General features: G+C 43.1%; 2 protein-coding genes across 4 annotated transcripts; both read right to left on the bottom strand.

Moving 5' to 3' along the window:
- Window positions 1-1,043: 1,043 nt before the first annotated feature.
- Window positions 1,044-5,920, bottom strand: ube2v1 (ubiquitin-conjugating enzyme E2 variant 1). Of its 2 annotated transcripts, none has more exons than XM_064306290.1 (4): window positions 5,535-5,700; window positions 3,985-4,133; window positions 2,663-2,788; window positions 1,044-1,404 (listed from the first exon to the last, which is right to left on the bottom strand). In XM_064306290.1, the coding sequence occupies exons 1-4, from the start codon at window positions 5,611-5,613 to the stop codon at window positions 1,258-1,260; spliced, it is 501 nt and encodes a 166-aa protein (XP_064162360.1). In that variant the 5' UTR covers window positions 5,614-5,700; the 3' UTR covers window positions 1,044-1,257. The 2 variants fall into 2 exon arrangements, with proteins under 2 accessions (XP_064162360.1, XP_064162361.1); XM_064306291.1 differs by lacking the exon at window positions 5,535-5,700 and adding an exon at window positions 5,764-5,920 and having other exon boundaries at window positions 1,046-1,404.
- A 2,231-nt stretch (window positions 5,921-8,151) lies between these two features.
- LOC135238413 (plasmanylethanolamine desaturase 1-like) lies at window positions 8,152-14,500 on the bottom strand. 2 transcript variants are annotated; one of them, XM_064306288.1, is made up of 6 exons: window positions 14,298-14,497; window positions 12,773-12,892; window positions 12,521-12,612; window positions 12,219-12,363; window positions 11,648-11,860; window positions 8,152-10,971 (listed from the first exon to the last, which is right to left on the bottom strand). In XM_064306288.1, exons 1-6 carry the CDS (start codon window positions 14,434-14,436, stop codon window positions 10,850-10,852), a joined length of 831 nt encoding a protein of 276 aa, XP_064162358.1. In that variant the 5' UTR covers window positions 14,437-14,497; the 3' UTR covers window positions 8,152-10,849. The 2 variants fall into 2 exon arrangements, with proteins under 2 accessions (XP_064162358.1, XP_064162359.1); XM_064306289.1 differs by lacking the exon at window positions 12,773-12,892 and having other exon boundaries at window positions 14,298-14,500.
- Window positions 14,501-16,229: the final 1,729 nt, after the last annotated feature.

Genomic DNA, 16,229 nt, shown 5'->3' with positions numbered 1-16,229 from the left:
GGGGAGAGAAGGTGAAGGGGGGGTGGATTTTCGAAAGTCCCGCTTGCACTGGGAAGAGGAAGCGGCTGTGTGGGGGTGGGTGTGTGTGTGCGTGCGTGCGTGTGTGTGTGTGCGTTTGTTGTTGAAGGGATGGGTGGGGGATGAGGTTGAGGCAAATGAAGGAAGGATGAATGAATGAAAAACTCAGCAGGACTGATGGGGACTGAGAGGGGGAACGGGCTCAACAGGACTAATGGCGGTTGGATAGGTGCGGAGAGGAACTGAATGGGGCTAACTGGGAGCTCAGTAGAGTTTACTGGGATTACATGGGGCAGAGGTGGGCCCAGCAGGGCTAAATGGGGCTGAGGGGGCGCAGCACGGCTTAATGGGGCTGAGGGGGGCCCAGCAGGGCTGAGGGGACTGAGGGGGCCCAGCAGGGCTTAATGGGGCTGAGGGGGGCCCAGCAGGGCTGAGGGGACTGAGGGGGCCCAGCTGGGCTTAATGGGGCTGAGGGGGGCCCAGCAGGGCTGAGGGGACTGAGGGGGGCCCAGCAGGGCTTAATGGGGCTGAGGGGGCCCAGCAGGGCTGAGGGGACTGAGGGGGGCCCAGCAGGGCTTAATGGTGCTGAGGGGGACCCAGCAGGGCTTAATGGGGCTGAGGGGGACCCAGCAGGGCTGAGGGGACTGAGGGGGACCCAGCAGGGCTTAATGGGGCTGAGGGGGACCCAGCAGGGCTGAATGGGCCTGAGGGGGGCCCAGCAGGGCTGAATGGGGCTGAGGGGGGCCCAGCAGGGCTGAATGGGGCTGAGGGGGGCCCAGCAGGGCTGAATGGGGCTGAGGGGGGCCCAGCAGGGCTTAATGGGGCTGAGGGGGGCCCAGCAGGGCTGAATGGGCCTGAGGGGGGCCCAGCAGGGCTGAATGGGGCTGAGGGGGGCCCAGCAGGGCTTAATGGGGCTGAGGGGGCCCAGCAGGGCTGAATGGGCCTGAGGGGGGCCCAGCAGGGCTGAATGGGGCTGAGGGGCCCAGCAGGGCTGAATGGGGCTGAGGGGGGCCCAGCAGGGCTGAATGGGGCTGAGGGGCCCAGAGGGCTGAATGGGGCTGAGGGGGGCCCAGCAGGGCTGAATGGGGCTGAGGGGGGCCCAGCAGGGCTGAATAGGGCTGAATGGGACTAAGCTGAACGGGGGCTGCTGGGAATTGGGGGGGGGGATAACGGCGGCTGAGCATGTGTTCAGCGGGGATGCATGGGGCTGGCGGGGGCCAAAGGGGGGCAGACAGGGGCTCAGTTGCTGTAGATCTGTCCCTCGGGCGGCTGGGGCAGCTTCATGTTCTCCTTGCACATCATGAGGCGCCGAAGATCCTGCAGGACCATTTTGATGGTGTACGAGTTTTGCCACTTAGCCAGCGCCGACACCGCCCTGGTATCCACCTACGAGAGTGCCACACCGGTGAGCATGCTAACACACGCTAACACACACACCTCCAACACACACACATACTAACACACGCACCAAAAGCACACACCTACCACCAACACACATACTAACACGCACACACACCTCCAACACACACATACCACCAGCGCACACACACCACAAGCGCACACCTACCACCAACACACACACCAAAAGCACACATACCTCCAACACACACATACTAACACGCACACACACCTCCAACACACACATACCACCAGCGCACACACACCACAAGCGCACACTTACCACCAACACACACATACTAACACGCACACACACCTCCAACACACACATACCACCAGCGCACACACACCACAAGCGCACACTTACCACCAACACACACATACCAACACATGCACCAAAAGCACACATACCTCCAACACACACATCATCAGCACACACATACCAACACACGCACCAACAGTACAAACACCTCCAACACACACATACCACCAGCACAAAGTTACCACCAACAAACACATACCACGAGTGCACGCACAACATCAGCATTACACATGAAAACAGGAAATCTGACACTGCTTTGTACTATTCCATCTAATCAAAGGCAAGTGGTATTTATCTTAGCCAACACAGTTTTGGTGAGCGTAACGACCACCGAAATAACCTCAAATTGTGCAAAAAAAAATGAGGGAAAAAGAACACTTGCATTTATTTATCATTCAGTTTCTAGGGCAAACCAGAAACGGGTATAAACACAGCCAACTAAAATATATGAATTGTGATCTTTTTAAAATGAGTAAATTGTTCAAATACAGCACAAATATGCCAGTCCAATGTCATCTGATATTCTTATGATCAAATCTCTTACGAAGGTAATTATGGTGTGCCTGTGTCACAAAAACACCTTTACAATCTTTCAAGTTTCAGGTATTCAACCTTGGATTGCTTTTCACACAAGTAGGCAGTTTATCACAGAAAAGCCATTCAATACTGTGGCTCCCACTTAAGTACGAATTGCTTACAGAACACTTGTCATACACATAGAGTGGACACCTGAAGTCTGGGTTTGATAAAAAGAAGATATTTTGTAAAATACAAATTATTATGAAGAACCTAACAAAGGACAGCTAATAGCATAGCTGACTGGTACAGAATTAAGTATAATTATGAATCATATATAATTATTATATAACGTGTAATTCTGTCAATTTTGTCATGTGAGTAAGTGGGACGAGACGAGGTACTGACCACGCCGCTGGAGTTGTGCACGCCGTTCAGGTTGATCTTGGTCACGAATCTGACGAAGGGGGGCGTGTCTGGGTAACCGGGACCGCATTCCACCTTGAGGCTGTACATCCGGTTCTCGTACATCGTCTGTAATCCGGGATGAGGCGAAAGAGAAACGGTCCAGTTACCGACTGCAGCATGAGAGTTACGCGCCAGCGGTTGAGTATTGTCAGCGTACCCCTTTGGTTTCTGCACGAATGGTCACTTGGCCGCTCATAATGACTCGCTGTAATCTTTTCAGATTACCAATGCGTAAAATCTAAAAGTCGAGATCAAGCAATGGTGAAACATTTACTGATAATACAGTTTTAATTAAATTGTAATTAAATCCGAGTTCACTTCATTTATCGAATGCAACACCCCACCCCTCAAATGAGGCTTGCTGCACGCTAATGGTCCGAATGCTTTGGATCAGGCCACTGGTTTTTAAACATGGGTCCAATGGAACTGAACGTAGGTTCTGGTCACTTTGGGACAGAGCATATAATCCATGCCCACAAACACCAACTGGTTTATAGTAAACTTGGCATTTTTAGAAATACATTCTTGACTGTTGATTGCAAATGCTGTTTCTATGTACTTAAATCCCCATGCAATCCAAAGCAGAGATATTCTGAAGTAATGGTCAGCACACTCAATGCATTCTTAAAAGGCAAATAAATACACTCCAATTAACAGTCCATAGAGCACATGTAAAGAAGACAGAGAAAACATCCAAATGTTTTCTGAACTGCTATTCAGAATACATATAGGCTATTTACTGGCTAAATATACAGATAGGTGGCCATTCTGAAACTTAGCAGTATGAACAGCAATCTGCATTCACAAAATATTAATTCCAGGTGCAAAATTGGTGAATAAAAAAAAAAAAACTCTCTTTGGTTACCTTCTGGATTACTCCTTGCTACAAACTCCTACGAATGCAACCTAGCATATGCAATTTATACAAAGGGAATCCCTGCAGTGTTTTTATTACAAGGCCAATTCTGCACCAGTGCAAAATAGAGGCAATATATTCGAGTCCTCTACAGGAGGGATAAACTTGCTGACAATTACTGCAGCTCTTGAATTTTGGGCCAGGTGGTGCTGTAGTCTAGACTCTGCCTTGGAGGTTGGAATGTGCAGCTGAGATTTTTCAATGCATTGGATAAACATAGCATATGGCTGGTAAGGTTTCTGTGTCCTGCGCAATACCATGAGCCAATTCAATGATTTTTCCCCCACGTGCCCGATATTGGGAGGCTCTCAGCTCAATGGCAGAGGCCCTGTTGCGCAGTGCTCACCCTGGGGGGGCCGACGATCATCCCTCTCCAGCGCGTGAGCGTCATGTCCTCGTCATCCTCGAGACCCCAGCTCACTGTTCCGTCTCCCACGCCTTTCTGTCCTTCCTCCAGCTCCTCCAGCAGCCGGAAGTTACGAGGAACTTTCACGCCTGGAGATGCACGAGACAAGCGACGTTAGCGCGCGACTAGGGATAACAGCATCTATTATTAATTTATGATGATCACGTTTCGTATACCTGAGTGGAGCACGGAATGATGGTTCAAATAGTTAGAATACTACAGCGCACACTTATGTCAATTATGTATTATTTGGATGAAATGTACGCTGTGCTTGAGATAGCTTATTTATTGGAACTTCTTCGACACGTCAGCTTGTCAAGGGGGGGGGGGGGGGGGCGGCTAGTCAGCAAATTGAAATTTAATAACTTACCTTGTCATCTACATTTACAGCAGCCTGTCGTCGAGGAGACGTTAGCTAGCTGCCCTGCCAGTTTATTCATTTGATAACGTGAAACATTTAAAAAAATGTTACCTCACGGTTAGCCTGCAGTCACACTTTGTGGATGCGAGCATGAACCCTTCTCCAAAATGAGGTTGTATGATCATGGCAGTTAGGCCGCAAATGGGTGGCTTCATAAGGTTGCTGTCAGCGCCGGCTCGGTACCCCACTGTCAATGAATTAGCTAGCACAGGCTACTACTATAGCAGTGGCATTTTAGCTAGATTTTAAAAAATTAAAAAAACTCGTTATTGAATGTTGCTAATACATTCATTTAGTAACCGATGTCTACTGTGACTAAGAGCTTTTCAGGAGGTAAGTTTAAAAAAAAAAAAAAAAACACTAAACACTGCCAGTAACTGGATAGCTATAGGCTAAGCAGCGTTGCATAACACTCACCGAATATGCCAAGATAGAAAGCCAGTTAGCCATTTAGCTATCGCTACCCATTGACACAGTCAAGTACTTTCCAAAACAGCCGTGGACAACACAGCTGTTGGATGAGTTGTTAGCCCGATTTTAGCTTTAATGAGCTAACGTCCGCCATGTACGGTTAGCTTGTTAAATGAATATAAGCAAGCTGGCATAATTCCTGGTGGGACGGGCGCAAATACGTGCTACTTCTTTACCAAGTTTATATTCAGCATGAGACACTAGCGTGAAGTAACATTGTACTGTAGCTAGTTCGCAATCACCAACAAATGTTAGCTAGAAATTCTAGGTGGCATTCTGTATATCTAGTTCACTAGCGAATTAAAGACGCCAGTACATGCAATTTGTTTGCCAGACAGCAAGGTTTGATACGGAACATAAACGTGAAGACCTTTCTTTTCCACGTATAATGGTAGCTGGTAGCTAGCGAGCACAATTTGAAGTAGCTAGTTAACGACATAACACAGAAGAGCCAGCGTTTTTGATATAACACAATTAACGTTAGCTAGCTAAAAGGGCAATATTATATAATTTTTAAAAAATTCTCCCTTATATACCTGATATTATTGCTACAATAGCAATTCAGAATAAACTCGTGCACTAAATAGCGTTAAAATACCATTAGGTAGCACAATGTTGTGCGACTGCCGCAATAAGGCACTGAAGACTTCCTCGCTGAGTCTACCAGCCGCCCACATTTCAATGATATGGATACGATTGAGAATATAAGACGGTCGAAGGACAAGTATCTATTACGGGAATCGCTCACTAATTTAGGGCATATACGCGAACGTCCCAGGGGATTACAGGCTATGTTTAATTTTACTTAATTGTGAGATATGCTTTACCTGATCCGGCGGCGACCGCCATCTTGTCGCTTTACAGCGGGAACGCGCACGCTACCATTCGCCGGTGGAGGATATGAAACGTGCCTTACAGATTGCGACTTTCTAGAACATTTTGCGATCATGTTCGCCTGTATGCACATTGTTCAACCGTTCCACCAGCTGGTTGAAATCCATGCTGTCATTATTGCGGCAAAATGAAGGGACAGGTTTAATAGGAATAAAGTAGCGCTTAACGAAATACGAAAAATAAACTGCTAACTAAAAATGTAGTCTATTTGTATGATTGGTCAACGTTGCTATAGGAAATGTTAGATATCAGAGTTTTATGTTTCAGTTGTTGCCACAAATTGATATTAACCCAGTCTGCGTTTAGCCAAATAAGTGCGCATACATTGAATAAAAGACACTTAACTGGCGATGAGAATTGTTTGCTTTTTGGGTGTCTTTAATAATTTGTCCTTATCTTAGAAGTGAAGTAGCTTAATGATGTGAACTACAGTTCCCAAAAATAATTTCGGAGTCTTCCTGCGTGGGCGCGACAGGTACGTTTGGTTCAATGCGCGTACTCGGTCTTGGCACGTTGTAGAAAAGGCGCAGTCTCTTCTGTAAACCAAAACTAAAGCCAAATATTGGAGGTCACTATTTGCCTGAGAATAACCTGGGCGGTGTAAGAAAAGTTGCATTGTCCTGTCATGTTCAATAGATGAATGATGACGGTACATTAAATTCTCTGCTGATTTTTGAAGAATTTATACTGTACATCAGCGTTTCTTACCAGGCCCCAAAGAGTTATCAGTATAATATTCAGATTAATTCTTCCAATAATGGCATTCACAAATTCCTATTGCGTTGCCCTTAAGAGTTAAATAGCCAGTTGAATTTCTGAGTTTTAAAAATAATTATTATTTGTGTGGTTTTGGTTGGCACAGATATTAGATATTGACAGCAGGAGGTTTTGGAGGTTTATGGTCTGAAGCAAGAAAATACACTTCCCTGGTAACTCCAAAGCAGCTTGTACAGCAAGGAGATATGTACGCAAAAGTCTGAAGTATTTCTAACCTTCTGATTTTGAACCACATTGAAAACTTGACACAAAATCCAAATGTGGTGGCAAAATCATCCACAAAATGTCATGAAAAGCATAGAAGCCTGCATTAAGAATGGAGCACATCAAAGTCCTGGCACAATAAATATTTTCAACCTACTTCATGCTTATTTATGAACAAGGCATCCGCCAATGGGTTTCATTTTTATGTTTATATTTTTAACATTCAGAGTAAAATCCAAGTTTTTTACTACGAGTACAATCTAATATTTTCAAACTTCAGAGGAAATTGGTAGCAATAAAAGCCATTGCTCCTTTGTCTCTTAAACGAAAAGGTATTACATGGTCGCTGTGATGCTTTCTGAAAGAAAAAAAAAGGTTAATAATACACCATACAGGCACTCACTTTTTATTTTTATTTTACATCTTGTCACTTCAATATACTGCAAAGCATTTAAACATGGCAAAACTATGATATCTATATCTCTCTTTCACTCTCTCTCTCTCACACACACACACACACACACAGACCCACACACACCCAGCTTTACTTGTCATACCCTGAATAACATGTTTATTTACACTTTCTAAAAATTTTTTTTTTTTTACACATATGGCTTAATGTTTTGCAGAAAAACAGCTCCTCAGTTCAAAATGTTGCAGCAGAGTAGTCAACAGATTACTCCTACTACTAGCCCATTAACAGCAGTGAGAAAAACATACGCTCTCAGTACACCCACAAGTCAAATCGTATAATTACAACAATTATTAACTCAGCAATATTTACTAGCAATAGACCACAAGTTGTTCTGATTTCTCAACTTTATCTCTGTCAAAGTGAACACAACCTCCAACTACTAAGAGAATCAGCTCCTGTTTCAAGTAATTAGTTACATTAAGGACTGTGTTGTGGAGAAGATACCCCAACATAACTTACATACACATTTCGAAAATGACAATTTATAAAAGACACTGATTAACCCATAGGCAATGACATTTAATCAGTCACAAGACCCAAGATTATTTGCGGACTGTACAAAAATGGAGTATGGTTTTAAATTTAAAGGCTGTAAAGTAACTTCAAAAAATAAGGAGTGCAACACACAGTATGAGCAAAACTTGTCAAAAATCACATGTCACTTTTAAGCAATTCATCTGTAATGGAAAATATCCTTACAGGCATGTTAGGATGGCATGCATCAATTTGCATGTTACTTATGATGATTTTTTAAAATTTACATCATGACATGTGAACACAAAGTGAGAAAATGTCACTCATTAAAAAACATGAGAACTTTCAAGGAATGAACTAGGTGTCAATGACAAGCAAGTCATTAAGCACCTTTACATTTTTTCAAAGACATCACAATATGAATCAATTTGCTAGTTATTCAGCTTATTTGCAAATCTAGCTAACTCTCATGTTATAGATATCTGATAATTTACATTTTGCTCCTCCCCAACTAATACTGATCTCAACCTTATACACAGATGATTTTCCACTGTTTTTCTGAGGCTAAAGAAGAACAAGACAAATATTAGCTAATGCTCATCAAAATGTACTTATTTGCAGTCACCACAAATGTTTGCTAACATTAGCTAACTGTCTCAAAAAGCAATACACAGCAAAAAAAAAAAAAAAAAAGGCTGCTTGAAGGGACAGACACAGGGTGAACAAGTTAATTGATACTCACCTGACCATTATAAATCATTTTATGAAATGTAACATTTGTTCCCAACTTAAAAAACAATCCTCAGGCAATCCATGGTGAAATCACTCTCTCATTGCATTCATCTTAATTAAATCAGCCTAATCATAAAACAATAGAATCTTCACAGTTTGAAATATTTTAACAGTAACTGTTAGAGGAGAACATGGCTGCATTCTCCTTGTTGAATGCACATTCAGACCTAACAGCTTATGAGAACTAGTCACAACATTGTGGTAGTCTAGTAATAAACCCACAGTAGATGGTTCTGGTAAGCTGCATAGTAACATTGGGCCTCATTCACATATCCTTTCTTAATTTATTCTTACTTTTGTTCTTAAAAATGTTATGGGAAAACACTATGAGATTCATGACACGTGCAGGCCTTTGTTTTTGTGCATATCCCAGGTGTATGAGATGATGAATGCTGGCTGTTTGTAAAGTCTATGCACAATCCTGTTCATGTGATTTGCGTAAGGAAACAGCCATGAACAAATACAGATAAGAAAAAAATTATGAATGCCAGAATGTTTTTGGAAACGTTCTTATGCGCAGTTTAGGATCAAATGTGATGTTTCGTGAATGAGGCCCATTGTGTCAATTGGCAGCAATGATTTCACAAGGAAATGTAATAGAAGGATTTGGTCTGCATGTTTTGTGGAGAGTTAGCAGGCAATTTAGCAATCGTAATACATAACTTCCATTACACCTCCTTTCCAACCAAGCATAAATAGCTATCGCTATAATTTATCACAGATAGCATGAACAACTAACTACTGATAAACTAACTATTGACAAAGATTATTACACAAGACAGGTAATGGTAGCTTTTTTCATATTAGCTAGCCAACTACCACGTGCTGTAATTTGCAAGGCATGTGTGAGAGCTCTTTGAAATTACATTTTGGTGTCTGCAACCATGTAGGTCCACGTCTCATTTACAAATTTATGCGACACAAGAAAACAGAGTAAGCCACGCCCAACCGGGTTTCCCAGGCATGGTGAGCAAGGTCAGGCTGCTAAAAAAAAGTGTAATACCCACTGTAATAGGCTCCTGACAATTCAAACACATACATCTGACATCACTAACCTGATGAGTGACTTGGCTCTTTTAGCATATATTAGGAATGCGGTCTTCAACACTGCTGGTCTGGTCTTTGGAACTGAACATAAAGGGGCTGTGAGTTTACATGAAAGGTGCGATGGAGTTAGATAACCCGTCAAGCAGGATCTGCTGCCCCAAAGCTACCCGTGTGTGGGTTCCTTGTTGTAAGAGGGGGCAGCAGACGCAAGGCAAATTTCATTTCATACCTCAGCAAGACTCAAGGCAATGCCCCCCCCCCAGAGGCTACAGCAAGTACAGCCTTGACCTTAAACTTGATTCTTTTGAAAATAATGAAAAATGTTCTGTTACTTGCACATCTTATGTTCATTAGTAACAGCCATACCCATAATGCTGTGCCAGTGAAGGAAAAATATAGCAGCTGCAACCTTAAAAATGTATTTTTAAAGCAGAGGCCAAAGTACATTGCAGTTTGAGATGAACTCTTGGCTCTGCATTTGCAGAACACACACATAAGGCTGCTGTAAAATCGGCATAAGCAATGACCCGGTGTCCAAGTAAGACCGTGAGATGAGGACAAATGTTCAGCCCAAAACAGGCTCTGATTTGGGAGGGTTCTGCGACGTCCTGGAGTTAACAAGCAGAGGGCTGCAGTTCAGGTCCAAGAGATAGACGAGCACCTGGAAGATACCGGAATGAAAGAGTGTGTGTCTGCTTTCAGATAGTTTCTTTCCCACTTCAAAAGCAGGTGGTGGAGACTCATTAGGAAGCTGCGTCCAGTCCTTCAACTTTCAAGATTTATTCATTTCTTTTCTTTCTTTTTTTTTTAAATGAAATTTTCAAAAGGTTCTCTTTTTGAGTCTTTCTTGAGCTGGGTAAACTTTATTCAACGCTACTTGAAAAATGACTTTTTTTCTGGCACGAGTTGTGGAATGGGAAACAATATCCTGCTTCCAGCATGAGTAAGGGCAGATCTAATCTAGTGCTTTTGTTAAGCAATGTCATCAAGGCAAAGTGCACTCTTTTCATACAAAAAAGCTTGAATTGTGATTTGAAAACACTTCTTCCAAATGCTCACTTTCCTCCCCCATAAAAAGAAATCTTTAGAGCAAAAAAATGCAATAACGTACAGATTGAAAGCTATTTTTTTGCACATATAGTCAGGTTGAATCTACTTCATAAGTGTCAGAGGTTTGTGCTGAATTTTGGCAAGCAGAGAAGGGGATGGGTTTTGGGGGTCTGAGGTAGGGGTGCAGCCGGATGGCACCTTCACTTGGTTTTCTGGGCCCACTTCATGTCGTCGGCCCTGGGCTTCTCTCCTGTGAGGCCCTGGATCAGGTCCTCCAGGTTCCGCCAAAAGCCAATCTTTTCCAGCGGGTAGTTCAGCCAGCCTGTGACACCAAAGGGAAGAGCCAAATGGAAGGAAGAACGTTCTTTATGGAAGAATGTTACAAAACAGCAGGTCACGTGAGACAGACTTAATACTGTTGATTCTATAGCCAGTTCAGTGGGCCCTGTAAACACTGAAGAACGTGGCAGTTAAACAATGATGTAATGTCTGCAGCTCTTGCGTCTCACTCTGACTGGACACATTATTCTTTTACACTTATTCCGTTGGCAGATTCTTTTCTCAGAAGCAACAAAAAGCAAAACGAAAAACACCAGTGCAACTCACCAGGACAGATACGTTTCAACATACTTACCTGGATATCTTTAACTTGTTTTAACGACCACATAATCACAATCCTACAAAATTGGGAGTCAACACTCATCCCAGCAGGTTGACTGACTTACAGCAATATTTCACTTTCAATCTGATTTTCAGATGTGCTAATGAAGTAATAATCGCATAAAATTGACAAGCACCTGAACAGAGTAGGCAGCAACACTACTTCAGTGTAAACCCACTCAACCTCCGTCACAGCACAGGTAAATAAAATCTGAAGGAGCTTAAGACTGAGTCCAGGTTCCAAGCCTGCTACAGTGCGTACAGGAGCAGTTTGAGCTTGACTGGTGGGAGGTTAGGAAGCGCCCGTACGCACACAGGCTCGCCACGTTAAAGCTGACCTGTGGTTATGCAGAAGTAGGTCTCGTGCGGGGAGACGTGGTGGACGCGGTGGTGCTTGCGGGGCAGGATGACGTGGCAGTCCTGGAGGACGGTGACCCACCAGGGCAGGCCGAAGTAGGTGTGCGACCACTTGTGTATCTGGTTGGTCAGCGTGACGAAGATGGCCAGGGCGAAGATGTAGCAGTGCCAGGGATAGCTGCGATACAGCTCCGCTACAGGGAGAAGGGAAACTTTGAAGGGTGGAAATAACCTCTTTTTGCTCCGCAACAGCAATTACTGTGACACAACTGACCGTTTCAACAGGAATTCTGGGGGGAAACAATCCAAATGTATTTCAAATTGCTTGTATATTTTAACAAAATGTATCACATTTTAAGTTCTAAACATTAAAAATACATTATGAATTGTAGCAACCATCCCGTTACAAAAAGTATTTTGTATTTTGCACTGCTTATTGAATAACTGAGTATGAGGGATCTCATTCTTATCTTTACAGATACTTCGTTACAGTGCTGTGCTCGCATCTTTCAGTGTTCAACAATCAAAATGATGTGGTCAGTGACTGCTCACCAGAAGAGAGGGTGCAGAAGTTGAAGGCCATATTTGCCAGCGGTATCAGTGTCAACATGCAGTTGTCTCCATTGGTCTCAATGAAGTCGTGGCGGGTGATGGCGGTGGGGTCAATGTGGTGTTCCCTGAAGGGCCGTATAAAAGCCTGACAGAGGGGAAGACATGGCAGGGGGTTATGGGAGCGGAGAGGAGGAGAGGCAAAAGAGGACCAGACAAACAGACAGCTGACATGGGTGGACACCAGAGGTGGGAGGAGTAATGGTGGTGGAAAAACCACGAAAGGGAAGGAAGAGTTAATGCACCTTCCCAAAGATGGGCAAGTCCACGGATCCCCAGGTGTCAGCTCCCCAGTGGACCACCCCAGAGGCAAAGTCCGCCGTCAGAATGCCTGCAACTGAAGTGAAAACAAAAGGCATCGGCAAAATCATTTACACCTGAAATGCACAAAACTCACTATACGCTTTGCACGGAAAAAGGGTGAGCTACTTTTGAATTATTTGAAATGATTATTATTATTGTTTGCATTGTGTGGGGGACAGAGGTGCAGCACCCACCTATTCCCAGCAAAATGTACCAAATGTGACTCAGATGAAAGTTCAAAATGAGGTGAGAGAAGTTGAAAGCCATGAGAGAGAAGCAGAGGATGACACTGATCCATTCCTGACACCTCTTTCCTAGAGAGGAGAAAAACATTAGGTGGCCTTCTCAACTGCAAATAAATATATAAATAAAGCAAGTTCTGTGTAGTGAAAATGAGCTGTGCTGCCCTGGACATGTGGCCCAGTATATAATGAAAAGACAACATAACTGAAGGTTTTTAAGAAATTATCAAGTAGCCAAATTAAAAAATTATAATGTTAATGGCTACTCTGAATGTCTTTGAATACTGACGATTTCGTTTTGTTAAAATCGCTCAGCGTCCCTCGCGTTTCGCTTTTTTACGTTTGTAAAGTCTTGTTTTTCTATTGATCGATATGCATCGACCGCTCTTCAGACAAGACAAACGAGAAACAGACTTCTGTAGACTAAACTGCCAGAGCGTGAACTTGTGCAATTACTTGTAAATCATGCGTCATAACAAACAATTTAAGAAACCACCTAATAAGACAAAGGATACACAATGCGTTTACTTAAGCAGATTATTAAAAATGCAACATCTATGATACTGCATATAGCATGTCACAAGTTTGCAAGCCTGCGGCTCCCTATCTAACAAGCCATCTTGCTAGCTAAACATATAAAAAGTTGGCAAACTCCTCTATGTAGCTAACACTTCGCGATATAGCTAACTTAAGACAGTCCCCTAGACCAGGGGAAGACAATTTTGTCAGTTTGTTTACGACGTAACGTTAGCCAAATTCCCTTTACTGAAGGCCTAGTTCGCTATTATCCATACATATGGGACGCCACATAGGGGCAAGTACAAACAGATTTAAACTTCTTAAAATGTTAATGTCAACGTTCGAAATTTCTGTCATAAAGGAACAAACAGTCCATAATCAGCATGCCACACTTAGACACGTTACGAGTTTAATTACCTATCTAACCGGTTGTGCTAACCGCGTAATACGTCCTACACACGGCTAGCTCGCGCCGATCTAGACCATCACATCGCAACTTGCTCAAAATGTGTTTAGTGAGCTAACGTTAAGAGCAAACTGTGTAGATTCACTGAACTCCAAATTGAATTGATACCACTGAAGTTGACTGGTGCATTTTTAGGGCAGAAGTATGCCATCCGCCAAGTTATGTAGGCTATAGTCCACTGAACTGTATAAGAACTGCTATAGCCTACTCGTTACGCGTGATTTAGCAATCCAGTCAACTTGATTTTAGCAAACATCCGGCCATCCAAGCTATGGATCATGATACAGGCTGCCGCAATCAAAACCGTTTCCAGATCCAGATAGCTAAGTTAGCTAACATTAACGTATTTTATGCTTTAAATAGGCCTAGCAATCAGAAGAGTTACCCCGAAATTTCACAAGGAAATCACAACATTCCAAAGTGGGTGTGCCGTCCAAAGCACTGGAACATGTTGACAGCTAGACATTAACTAGTTGTATTTCAGTAGCTTACCCGGGGAATATAGATTTGCAAGCTCCCTGGCACCTGCATGTTGTGGACCCCACCGTGATATGCGCCTTCCTGGTGCCCGATGTTCGGTATGTTTCTGTAAGTCTTGTCCACACACGTCCCCATTCTCCCTACTCGCCATGTCTACCGCAGGTCAAACCCATACCGGGCAAGAGAACCAACAGCGGTTTCGACATCATCAGTCAACCACGCCTGCATACATTTGTAGCCACGCCCTGTTCATGCAACACGACAAGAATTTGTCGAATGGCGTTAAGCGGAAAGAAGGCTAATAAACAATTCCACCAATAACAAAGAAAATAAAGATGCGGTCAATCGTGACGACATCCCACTTTGGCCAATCAGTGAAATTTAGCTTGATTTTGCTTGAGAGTGGCCTGTACACCGGTATGAATGTACCCAAGCCAGGAGGACCGTGACATGTCCATGTGAATAGCCTACATAAATGTATTCAGTGTTTTAAAATATAAATAAAGACTTTCACTTCCGTTCGCACTAATTATTAATTCCTGAGATAAGTCATGATGTACTGTACCCATATCATTTATATCACCCATTTTCCGCCTGGTCTGAAGACGCATCTCTTTAGACTATACCTGGACTAACTGCCACCACACGGCAAATCATTTCACTTAAATTTACTTCTTTCATGCCACTCATGTTATGTACCTCCATTCCAGCACTTATTGTACTTTGTATTATCGTCCTAATGTTTTCGTTTTTACCACCCCCAGTGTGACTTAGGTTAGGTCAGAATAATGTTCACTGGGTGAACTGGACTTTGTGTTCTCGGCTATGAACAACTGTACAAAATGAGTATTGTACCTTATCAAACCTGCGTTTTGTAGTTGTTCAAATGACCTTGATGTGCACTTTTGTACGTCGCTTTGGATAAAAGCGTCTGCTAAATAAATGTAATGTAAAATGTGATGTAATATCACTAGATAATAGTAGTAATGGGCACGGTCTTGTGTGCCCTAGAAAGGTTGCCGTAGTTCTATGCGCAGGTCATGTGTGAGAGGTTGAATAAAGTATGGAGTTGCAAGCATGAAAGTCTCTGGCTGAGTAGCTTAAAAATCATACTTCTACAGATAACACATTTTGAATACAGACTTGCTTCACACTGCCCCTTTTTATGCTTTAGCCTACAGAGTACATTGAGGATACAAGGCTTTAAGGGAGACATGTGCACCCACATGATGGTTATCTAATATGAAGGTTTAGCCAATACAATTTTAAAATCTTTATCATGCAGGGATATAGTTGAGACAAAACAGCTTAATCTGCTGACAATCCTATGCACAACCTCTAGAGCAGCGTTTCCCACTCTGGTGTGCCTTCAGGCAAGGTCTGGTGTGCCGTGTGAAAAATCCTTTAAAAAAAATTAAATGTTCAAATGAATTAAAAAAACTTAAATGAACAAATCCCATTCACAAAAGCCAAAATAAATGTAATTAAAATGCATATCACTTCATTAAACCCCCAAAAGAACATTTAGGCCTATGGTTGGCGCGTGTGCAGGGGGGCTGCAGGGTGTTTATTTTTTATGCTTTTGAGAGTGGTGTGCCATGAGATTCTGTATATTTGGAAAGTGTGCCGCGGAAGGAAAGAGGTTGGGAAACGCTGCTCTAGAGAGCCCTATAGCATGCCCTGTTTTATCTACATGTAGGCTGCAAATGTTTCCTTATGTGTTTAACACACTATGGCCTACTGCAATTGAGAAACATGAAAAATGAATGAGAATGAGCCAAAATAATATTGTATAATCAACACGGTCCTTGTATACCCATGCATCATTTCAAATACAGCTGCCAAATGAACCTAAACTATAAGAAACTTAGCCTTGCTTGACTCCTACTAGACTCAGAGCATACAAAGCAACATTCTATGCGCAAAATCAACTCAATCAATCAA

Source organism: Anguilla rostrata, chromosome 13 (genome assembly GCF_018555375.3).
Source record: "Anguilla rostrata isolate EN2019 chromosome 13, ASM1855537v3, whole genome shotgun sequence".
NCBI classification, from domain to species: domain Eukaryota; kingdom Metazoa; phylum Chordata; class Actinopteri; order Anguilliformes; family Anguillidae; genus Anguilla; species Anguilla rostrata.
Note: the sequence above shows the minus strand (reverse complement) of the source record. Positions and strands in the feature narration are given on the sequence as shown.

Coding starts and splice junctions, on each gene's coding strand:
- ube2v1 (XM_064306290.1), bottom strand. CDS start 5,613: ATGTGGGCGGCTGGTAGACTCAGCGAGGAAGTCTTCAGTGCCTTATTG. Junction 2,789..3,984: donor TGATCGTCGGCCCCCCCAGG/GTGAGCACTGCG, acceptor CCCGGATTACAG/ACGATGTACGAGAACCGGAT. Junction 1,405..2,662: donor TGCACAACTCCAGCGGCGTG/GTCAGTACCTCG, acceptor GCACTCTCGTAG/GTGGATACCAGGGCGGTGTC.
- LOC135238413 (XM_064306288.1), bottom strand. CDS start 14,436: ATGGCGAGTAGGGAGAATGGGGACGTGTGTGGACAAGACTTACAGAAA. Junction 12,613..12,772: donor GTACATTTTGCTGGGAATAG/GTGGGTGCTGCA, acceptor TTTTCACTTCAG/TTGCAGGCATTCTGACGGCG. Junction 12,364..12,520: donor ACTTGCCCATCTTTGGGAAG/GTGCATTAACTC, acceptor CCCCTCTGTCAG/GCTTTTATACGGCCCTTCAG.